This window comes from Acomys minous, assembly GCF_964271855.1.
Source record: "Acomys minous genome assembly, chromosome: 14".
In the NCBI taxonomy this organism is placed as follows: domain Eukaryota; kingdom Metazoa; phylum Chordata; class Mammalia; order Rodentia; family Muridae; genus Acomys; species Acomys minous.
This window is the reverse complement of record NC_140496.1, coordinates 36004374-36014734: the sequence shown is the minus strand read 5'-3', so window position 1 is coordinate 36014734 and position 10361 is coordinate 36004374. Positions and strand designations below refer to the sequence as shown.

Genomic DNA, 10361 nt, shown 5'->3' with positions numbered 1-10361 from the left:
GACATCACAGCCTTCACAGCCAGGCCAGGCCAGGCTAGGCTACAGGCCAGGAGTCATATTTGACCCTGCCTTTGTCTTTGTCCTGCTCTCTGACATGGAACACATACATGCGCTCTCTCTCTCTCTCTCTCTCTCTCTCTCTCTCTCTCTCTCTCTCTCTCTCTCTCCTCTCTCTCTCCCTCTCCTCTCTCTCTCCCTCCAACTCCCTGGCAGGCAAAGCAGAGCGGGACATGACTAAGCACATAAGAAAATGGATATGTTTTTGTTCTTGGAAGACCTGGATGAGGCAGGAGAGTGGCAATAATTACTATGCCCAAACTACATGACCTGAGCTCTCACCTGTGACTCCCTTTTTGTTGCCTGCCCTTGGCATCAGCATCTGCAAGAAAAAGACCCTGACTTTTAAGACTCAAGCCCTCCTTGGATGAACCCTCTCTTTGTCACCTTGGCTGAAAAGGGCTTCATCCAGAACTGACCTAAAACCCACTCCTGCTTCCCACAGCTCATGGAGTTAGTTTCCTGTTGGCTAGCTCTCACCTCTACTTCTTCCTCCAAACCATTTAAACAAAAGCATTTAAACAAAAGTGTTCCACTTCGCACTGTTTTAATATCCCTGCCCCCCTAACGAGCTGTGGCTGCTGGGAGAAATCAATCGCTGTGATTCCCACAAATACCTTGTCACGTCATCTCTATGTTGCCTCTTAGCCTCAGCGCCATTGGGTATCTTAGTCACATCCAAGTACCCAGCAGGCTTTGCTTGCATGGCTTAGAGGAGCATCTGGGGGGGGGGGAAGGGGGGCAGGCAGCAGTGATTCTGACCTCCACTCCCCCCCCCACCAAGGTGTCACTTCTATTCTCCCCCAGTTTTATTTCTTTATTTCTCTGCAGGCATTGCCAACTATCCCAGCATGGGAGAGGAGACAAAATTGCTTAGTTAGGGATCGCCGCATGCCTTTAATTGCAGCACTTGGAAGGCCGAGTCAGGAGGATCGCTGTGAGTTCGAGGCCAGCCTGGTGTACAAATCGAGACCAGGACAACCAAGGCCACACAGAGAAACCTTGTTTTAAAACAAACAACCCAAAACAAAAAAACACCCCCCAAAACCCAAACCAACCAACCAAACAACAACAACAACAACAACAAACAAAAAAATACATACACAAACAAACAAAAAACTTTCTCTTACTGCTCCCTACTTTGGAGTGTTCCCCCACCCCCACCCCAAGGGGCCTGGGACTGTTCCTGGGAGCCATCACACAACAGGTAGACATTTTTAATGTGGTCAAGCTACATGGGTGAATCAGATGACAGTGGCCTATTCAGATCAGAAAAGGATAGCTGGCAGCGTGTGGTGGTGTGCGCCAGTAATCGCAGCACTCTGGGAGGCAGAGGCAGGTGGATCTCTGTGAGTTCGAGGCCAGCCTGGTCTACAAAGTGAGCCCAGGACAGTCAAGGCTACACAGAGAAGCCCTGTCTTGGAAAAACAAACAAAAAAGAAAAGAAAAAAATAGATGATGATGATGTATGGAGTCCTCTTATCCCATAATTATCTTTGGGCCCATTCTTCTTTTTAGGCCCAATGCTAATGATCGACGGATTTACAAGAAAATCTACCTTGCCTGGATGTTCACAGTGAGGCCTAAGGAGTATGAGACTGTCCCCCACTCAAGTTAGAGTTATTGTTAAACACAGATACACTTTTTATAGACTTGTAGTTGCCCACTTTTTGCTTTATGGAGGCACATGTAACCAAGAGTTCTAAGAAGGAGAGGATGCTTCTAGAAGGTTACAAGGAATCAGTTCCCAAATTGAACCCTGGCAAAACCTCCCAATAAACTCAAACCAGAAGATACCTGACATATAGGTTTTTACTGCAGCATCAGTCTCTTCAGCTAACTCCCCCAAATGGGCTGGTCAGTGATTGACAAGGCTTTGGGCCTCCCTGTACTCCAGGTGCCCAGAGAATACCACCCAGAAGGCGGGGCTGGTCCCTTCTTCACTCCTGGCATAAAGCACCAGCCCCTGGCCATTCCTTGTCATTTTGGGATTGCATTGTACTTCTTCCTGCCATGAAGTCCCCCTCCACAAAACAATTTCGTTAGAAAACATTAATGCGAAGGTGAACAGTCACCTAGGGGGGTAATCTCATTCTCCTTGGGCTCCCTGGCTCTGGCAGGCACTGCCTGCTCCCAGCTCTGTGAAGATATCGAGGAAGGCAGTGTCCCTGGTCTAGTTAATCTCACACACACCTTGGAGGGTTCGGAGTAACCAACTGAACAGCAGAGGCACTTCCTAGTGGTGTGTGTGTGTGTGTGTGTGTGTGTGTGTGTGTGTGTGTGTGTGTGTGTGTGTGTCTGACTTGGGATCAGTAGGGGTCCGAAGTACACACTGCAGGAAGCCACACCCAGTGTTAGGCTGATTTCCCTGGTACCTCCGTTTGCTGCTCTTTCAAGATGGACAGGCTGGGCCTCAGCCAATGCCCTCATGTGGGAGTGAGAGCCAGAAAAGCTGAGCAGGTCCAGAGGCTTCACCAGACAGAGACCCTATGCAGGCCATCCACACCCATCTCCCTCTCATTGATGAAATGCCTCTCTCTGGGGGCTCCTCTCAGAAGAAAGACTTCTGTGTGGCCACCGAGATAATTTTTTTCCCCTGGGAAGTTTTCTTTTTCTTTTGGTGGAGCTGGTTGCTTGGCCCACCTAAAGGAAGCCGGTCCACTCTTTTGGGCGATGAGAAGAGGTGACTCGGACACCCCTGGGAACTGAGGGTGTTTGTCTAAGCTTCTGCAAATGATGGGCATCCCTACTTAAGAATGGGTACAGGCAGGCACCCTCTTTTCGTTCTTACCCCCATCGTGTGAGGCAGGAAGGGAACCACGGAAGTGAATTTCTGCTCCTGGCTTCCCAGGAAGTAAATGGGCAGCCTGTGTGGGCTGTAGCTAACACCCCCCTGCAGGTGTGAACTGGAGGAAGGGTTTGAAGGCTTTGGCAGACACTCACCAGAGCCCTGGCCCTTCTTCTGGCGGTCCTAACTTCAGATGCATGTCCTAAGAAGATGGAGTTTGAATGCTTCACCCACGAAAGACCTTGAATTGCCGAAACATCTTAGCAAAGAGATTGAGGTATTTGCGCGAATATTTTAACACGCCACACTCTGACTGTCCCTGCCTTTGCCAGTGGTTTGCCTCTGTTCTGGGGGACTTTTCTCTCTCTCTCTCTCTCTCTCTCTCTCTCTCTCTCTCTCTCTCTCTCTCTCTCTCTCTCTCTCTCTCTCTGAGCACAGCCTTCCTAGGGAAAGCCTCACGTCGCCTGTGGCTCTGGCAGCTGTGTCCTCACCTCGTGGACCCCAACACACCGGCAGCCCTGGCTCACAGACCCTCGAAGGCGCACAATGTTAACTGTCCTCCATTGCAGACTTCGCTTGGCTCTTCATACCTCCCAACAGTGTGCAAGATGGTCACAGCCCTGCTCTGCAGCTCCGATGCACTATGTCTGGCTAGCCCGGGAATCTAAAGGGCCAGACAAGGGTGCCTCAAAGGTGCTCCCGTTTTGAACCCCAAGGTTTCAGTATCGTGAGCGTGACTCTCCACTTATTAGCATCAAAGTTGGGCCAGCTGTGGCCGGGAATGTCAAGGCAGCCTGGGACCCGGGAGGGCTGCAGAGGCCGGGAGCCGAGAGTCCCCTTCGTCCTGTAGAGGGAGCTCCAGCCCCAGGTTTCCCCGCTGTTGTGTCCAACCAACGCGCCACCTTCGCTCTCCTTCCTCGCCTCTGGCCCGCTAGACTCATGGCACAATTCCCAGCTCCTAAGGTGCCCGGGACTGGACCCCGAACCCACGCCGAGATCTCTGAAAGCAGCCCCCTTCGCTAGCACTGGGGCAAAATGCGCAGAAGCAGATAGGAGCAAACGCTGCCGCCTGGCTTCGGCCTTGGACTCCCAACTCCAGCGCGGTCACACGCCACCAAGCGGGAAGCGGGAGCACCCAGGCTTCTCCCACAGATCCCTCCTCCACGCCCTTTGTACCTATAAGGAGGTGTAGGAGAGGCACATGCGGCGGCGGGAGAGGCCTAGTTGAGCTTGCACAGCCCCTATACGCGGGACTGAGAAACAGTTGTGAGGGTTAGAATTGAGAGCCAGGACGGACAGCCTTCCAGTCCGACTCCCTGAACTCCTAGAAGCTTCCCTAAATCTTTCTGCCAAGTCATCAGAGAAGGCCCCAAGGCTCCACGGTTACTCCAGTTGACCCGTGGACAGAACTCAGCCTTCCAGCTCCTAGCAGGGAATCGACCCCATTTTTTTCTCCTAGGTCTTTTGCCATTTCTCTGTGGGGCCCAGCGACTTCCATCTCCCCTTATTACAGAGGCCCTAGCCTGGCTATATCTGCACGGACCACTTCTGCCATTGCTGTCCCTTAACCATGCTCGCTTGTTCTTTCCCTGCAGTCTTTAAACAACCGCAGGAGGGACAGGAACGCCAAAACACCAAAGAACTATCACACAGATCAGTCCAGGTGGCAGACCTGCCGGTTATAGTCAAAAGTGGCAACAGCTCATTTATTTAGCCAAAAAAATAGATACTTTCTTGTACAATTTGGTTCACACATATGTACATTTTTCTGTATATACAAAAAGAGTCAGACGCACTTATTCTCTCTGCAACCCCGCTCCCCTCCCCACCCCACCCCCGAAAGCAACAGAACAAATGAACCTCACAATCTAATGTGAGGTGGTACAGAAGCGACTTGGGGGAGGACCGAGGAGGGGCTGGCTTTATTTATTTTTCTTTCATTCTTTGTTGTTGTTGTTGTTGTTTAGTGTTTCTTTTTAGGTAATCATACACAGACATGCTTGCAATTCGTCACTATACAGAGCGATTTGTTTTTTTACAATTAGTACAACGATTTAAAAATTGTTGAAAAATTAAGATGAGGAGAGAGCTGATAAGACCAGAGCAGCATCCAGGTGGTTCTGGGGCCTGGAAGAGAGTGGACGCAAAGGAGGTGAGATTTAGACATGGAAGCCGCTTAGGTGGGGATACCCTGTGGAGTGTGTGGTGTTGCTCAGCTGTGAGTGCCTTAACTATAAACTGGGTAGAAGAGATCCGAATTTGAGGTCAGGTCGGCCTGGAAGGAGGCGGACCTCACGTAGAGGTCTTGTGCTCCATAGGCCTGTTGGAGGGACCAGGCTTGCCCAGCTCTGTACCCACAGGCCCTGTCTGAAGGTGCCCTGATGAGAACGGAAACGCGTCTATGTGTCCACAAGAAGTGATGTGTGTGTGTGTGTGTGTGTGTGTGTGTGTGTGTGTGTGTGAGAGAGAGAGAGAGAGAGAGAGAGAGAGAGAGAGAGAGAGAGAGAGAGAGAGAGAGAGAGAGATATTTAGAAATCGTTTTCCAGCCACTTTGCTCCCTTCCCCCAGGGCAAAAGGCTCCTACAATTGGTTCTGTGTTTTCCTTATCCCTCCTGAAGGGTCTCCCAGTCTGCCACCCAAACGCGGGGCGTCTTACCGCCTTGGCACCGGCTGGAAAGCTGTCTTCAGCAACTTTTTCTCCACTTCCAAGGCACTACAGCGATCTGTAGGAAACAAGGGGAAAGAAAAAGGAGGCCCTTAGAACGCTGCGTCTAGGCCTTCACGGTTGCTGAACCCGCAGGGGAGCTAAGAGAAAAACACCATTCGCCCTCCCCCTCAAGCCCGGTCCTTTCCCTCCAGCCAAGGCCAGAACCCCACCAACACTGTCCCATTGTGCCCTACACTCTTGTAGTCACCTGTTCCACTCTCAGGCTCCGCAGGCCGAGCATAGGCGGCGGCGGCGGCGGCGGCAGCAGCGGCAGCCGAGTGACCCGCGGCTCCGGGAAGTCCCAGCAGGTGCTGTGGGGCCGAGCCTAGCATGGACAGCGGGTGCGGCCGTGGGCCAGGAGGCGGGCCTGGGAAAGGCCGGTTGGTCCAAGCCGGGAATTTGCCAAGCGGCGCGGAGACGAGTCTGTGTGCCGCTGCAGCTGCAGCAGCGGCTGCGGGCGAGAGCTGCAGCGTCGGGGGCGCGACGGCTGCCCCGGGAGGAGAACCTCCAGCTCTGGGAGGCGAGCGACGTGGGTTGTCTGGGCTAGTGGCCGTTTCGGCCAGTGACCAGATCTTGGGCTTCTGGAGGACAGAGGAGGGCGCTTGTGCAGGAGCGCAGGGGTCCAGGCCGGAAGGTGGAGAAGGTGGAGATGGAGGAGCCCTGGCCACTGGCGGTGGCGCTGGGGCCAGGCTCAAGACCGACAGCGGTCGCTCCTCCAAGCCTTCGGAGCTGTCGTCCGAGTCGCTATTTTTGCAGTCCGAAATGGGTCCTAGGCCAAAGTCGCCATTCCTGTGCGCTGCCCCAGCCAGAGCCAGTTCCGACCCGGCTGCAGCGCTGTCTAAGTTTTCCAAATCGATCTCCTCATCCTCTTCGTCGTCGGCCAGGCCCTCGCCCCCGGTGTCCTCCTCCTCTCCTGCCAGCTCCTCCTCCTCCATCTCCAACTCACGTTTGCCCTCTTCCTCGTCTTCCTCTTCGTCCTCCTCCTCCCGCTCGCTCCCATAAGCATTGCCCTCCTCGTCCGTGCGACTGCGGGGCGCCCACGTCATCTTGTTCTCTTTCTTCAGGCGCCGGCGGGCGTTGGCGAACCAGGTGGACACCTGGGTGAGGGTCATCTTGGTGATGATGGCCAGCATGATCTTCTCGCCCTTGGTGGGGTACGGGTTCTTGCGGTGCTCGTTGAGCCAGGCCTTGAGCGTGCTCGTGCTTTCTCGGGTGGCGTTCTTGGGACGGGACGGGTCTCCGAACTGGTACTGGCCGTAGGGGTAGAAGGCAGGGTGCGGGTGCGGGAACGCGGCGGCCGTGGCCGGATGCTGGACCCCAGGGCTGTCCTTCAGCTCATACTGAGCGCCCTGTATGCACATGGAGAAGGAAGAGGACACGCGCGCGGGAGCGCGAGTTAGCTCCAGCTACCGCCACCTTTATCCTCCCACCGGGACACTGGCTTTCTTTTGCACTCTCACATCTTGCCCTACACCCCAGCTCCAACCCCTCTTTCCCGGGTTTCTCCGGTTCTTACCAGCTGTGGAAAGATGGGCAGCTCCGTGGCGTAGGGCAGGAAGGCTCCGTAACCCTGGGCGGCCGCAGCGGCTGCTGCAGCGGCCGCGTAGGGTGCCCCGTACACGGACGAAAGCACATTAGATAGGGACCCCGAGGCGGCCAGCTCTGAGGCTCCGGAGCCCGGACCGCTCCGGGCCCCGGCGCTGCCTCCTCCGCCGCCTCCTGCGGCTCCCGGGCGCTCGGGTGGATAGAGCGGGCGGATGTACTGGTATCCGAGCTGGGGGAAGGACATGGTGGCCCGCGGGGCACCTATGGAGAGGGGGCCCGGCCCCCGCGGCCGCCGTGCTCAGAGCCGTACGCTAGCTCCGGAGCGCATCGGGGGCTGGGCCGAGCCCGGGCCGCGCTGCGCTGCGAACCCCGTTCGCCTATTGATCTGCTCGGCGGCGGCGACGGCGGCGGCGGCGGCGGCGGCGGCGGCGGCGGCGAGGAGTCAGGTCAGGTCCGAACAGATTGGCCGAGATTCCCTGGGCTCCGGGCTCTGATTGACATTTCTACGGGGCCGCAAGCCCCTCCTCTCTGCGCTCCCTCCTTTAAGCCAAGAGAGCCGCTCTGTGCTTAGCGCTCAGTTTTGCCCTCCTCTCCCAGAGCTGTGTCGCGCCTCGCTTCCTTCGCCCTCCTATAGTTTACACTCCCCTCCTATCCTTTCCTCTCCCCTCCCCTCGCAGAGTCCCCCTCACCCCACCCTCGGTCGCTTCCGCTCCGGAGGCTCCTTCGCAGTCCTGGATGTTGGGAAACTGCGGTTCTTTCTCCTCCTTGCTTTTCTCACGGTTGCTTTTGCTCACCTCTTAGCTCTCTTCACTTTTTCTAGTCTAACTCCTCTCTTTTAAATCAGTTTACTCTTATTCTTTCGTCCTCTTCCCTGGTCTCTGTGCACTGGGCTAAGGCGACCTTAAGTTGTGGACACTTAGAATGCTGTGCGGGGGTGTGTGTGTCCGACTTAGTGTCTGTGTGTCCGTCCCCGCCCTTCCACCCCCTCCCTCACCCTTTCCCAAATCTCGAGTCTGACGTCGCGTCCTCTTATTCGACTTTTCCTCGCGTCTCCTCCTGGAGTCGCCAATCACTCGGGAGCCTTCTGGGCGAGGCGGCCCTCCCCGGCGAATACAGAGCGCCGGGCGGGGCGGGGCGGGGCGGGACCCGACTCTGTCTCTTCCCGCCCCCTCCTGCCAGCACTGGGAGAGGGGGGAGCCAAGACCACTAGTGGTGGGTTAGTACAGGGTCACCTAGACCCTCGGTCTTCCAACTCTTCAATTCTCAGCCCATCAGTAGCTGTAGTTCCGGGTTGGGACGGTACCCCAGACCAAGGCTGGCTCCTGGGCTTTTTTTGCGAGGTGGCTCCCTTTGCAGTTCTCAGTTCTGGTCCCTTAGCGCTCGCAATACCCTAAGCCAGCAGTTAAAAGAGTGAGTGCTAGGGAGTGCTGTCCCTAGCAGCTTTAAACCCTGCAATTTATATTTACACCTCCGGGGTACCTTGGTGAAAACCCTCGCTAGGAAAAGTGAATTCGGCGTCCAGGTGGTCCTGCGAAACAAGCAACGAGTTGGTGAAGCGCCTGACTGTGGGGTGGAGGAGGAGCAGACAGCCTCACTGCCGAGGCTCTGGGAACTTTCCGAGAGCACTTCGAGAAGTTTCTGCTTAGTGTTTTTGGTCGATTTCGACCATTCATTTCACCGCCTTTTCTCTCGGTTCCCAGTCCCGGTGTTTTCTTTTGGCGAGAATCCCTGCAAGCCTTAGAAGTGTGTATGTGAAAGTGGGGAGAAAGACGTTGCTTTTATGGCAGGATATTTCCTAAATCTAACTTGAAATGTTAGTGTCCAAGTGTCTACCTTTACGGATTAGGGTGTGGAGTGGAAAACCACACTGAAATTCCTGGAATAGCCGGGGCTCCCAGATAAGCAATTTAGGCTGTAGCAGCAGCGACCCCACGCACGGGCCAGGCCTGCTGCGGGCCTGCTGCCGGCCAGGACAAATCCTGGGCTGAGATTCTTTAGGAGAGCTACCAGCCCCAGCATAGAGGCAGAAATGCTACCCCTGCGCTTCCAACTGATCTAGGAATGAAGTCTGAATTCTGCCAGCGTGGAGGGATCAGAGGGTCCCAGGCTGGCCTGGCCCTGGGATGAATACTGTTAGAGAATGAAAGTTTCTGCCGTCCTTGCTCTGGACTCCAGTTGTGGCCTCACGTCCCACCTCCTACTGCATTCCATGGGCCTTAGGCTCCAAGAGGCGCTAACTCAGAAAATTAGTCCGAGAACCACAAGTAGAAGTTGGAGGAGCTACCAGTGTAGAGTTCGATGGTAGCTTCTGGAATCTCCCTAAATTAGATCCCTGCAGCTTCTCTATGCCTTCCTAGCTCTCTTCGCCTGGTGCTGGACGTTGGCTTTAGGTGAGCCTCCACCCGAGGAGGCGGCGCAGTAGGGTCAGCTCTGGCCTTCCGATGCTCTCTCTCCCAGCCTGATTCAGTTTCTGGTTAAACCTGCCATGGGAAGCCAAGGGCTCACCTGCTCAGGAAAGGTCTTAGGGTTGAGAAATCGAGGCAACATTGTATCCCAGGATCTTTCCCGTGTATTTAACTGTTAGTCTTTCTAGGCAGCTGTGACGACCTACCTACACAGCGCTGGACCGGACCAATGGGCGACAGAGACAGATTCCAAGCTAGGAGAAAGGGCTTCGCTGTACGTGCCTGGGTGAAAACACGGGTATTTAATTCCTTTTTTTTTTCCAGAAGGAAAAGAAAAACAAAACGCAGCAGCCCACAACAACAACCCACAGGAGCCTCAGAGAGAGATGCTCCTTCCGCATTGCATTAACCACCTATCGACCAGGTTGTGTCCTACTGCAGACTGAGAGAAAGAGCACCGGAAGGGCCAGGCTGTTCTCAGGAAGGACTCACGCCGGCCAAGGGGCCCGCCCCTGGCCCAGAGGGTGAACCTCTAGACCCAGACATGAACCTAAGAACCTCGCTTAATTAGATCCCCCAGGCATCCCAAACCCGGGGCAAAAACAGCTTTTCGTTACCCCGTTACCCCCTGACCAACTAGGAAGAACCTTGGCTTAGCCCTGAAATCCGCACTCCACCTTGGGACTCAGTATCCCCAGAGTCGCCGCGACGTGGCTCTGATTCCTCAACAAGATCAGGCCAGTGGAATTCAGCTCCCAGACTAAACTCGAGAATCCGCGGGCAGCCGAACCTTTGGAAGGGATTTTTTAATCCAGGAGATTAGGCCAGACAGACACACTCGCGCAGTTTGCGAGCGAGG

General features: G+C 55.1%; 1 protein-coding gene across 1 annotated transcript; it reads right to left on the bottom strand.

Annotated features, from left to right (window-relative positions):
• Positions 1–4524: 4524 nt before the first annotated feature.
• Positions 4525–8065, bottom strand: IRX3 (iroquois homeobox 3). The gene is made up of 4 exons (XM_084755998.1): positions 7069–8065; positions 5761–6901; positions 5502–5568; positions 4525–4972 (listed from the first exon to the last, which is right to left on the bottom strand). The coding sequence occupies exons 1-4, from the start codon at positions 7339–7341 to the stop codon at positions 4918–4920; spliced, it is 1536 nt and encodes a 511-aa protein (XP_084612124.1). The 5' UTR covers positions 7342–8065; the 3' UTR covers positions 4525–4917.
• Positions 8066–10361: the final 2296 nt, after the last annotated feature.

Bases quoted from the DNA above. Each gene is read 5' to 3' on its own strand.
- IRX3 (XM_084755998.1), bottom strand. From the start codon at position 7,341: ATGTCCTTCCCCCAGCTCGGATACCAGTACATCCGCCCGCTCTATCCA. The intron at 5,569-5,760 runs GTGACTACAAGA...TGTTTCCTACAG, and splicing joins GGAGCCTGAGAGTGGAACAG to ATCGCTGTAGTGCCTTGGAA. The intron at 4,973-5,501 runs GTAAGACGCCCC...ACTCTCTTCCAG, and splicing joins TTCCAGCCGGTGCCAAGGCG to GCCCCAGAACCACCTGGATG.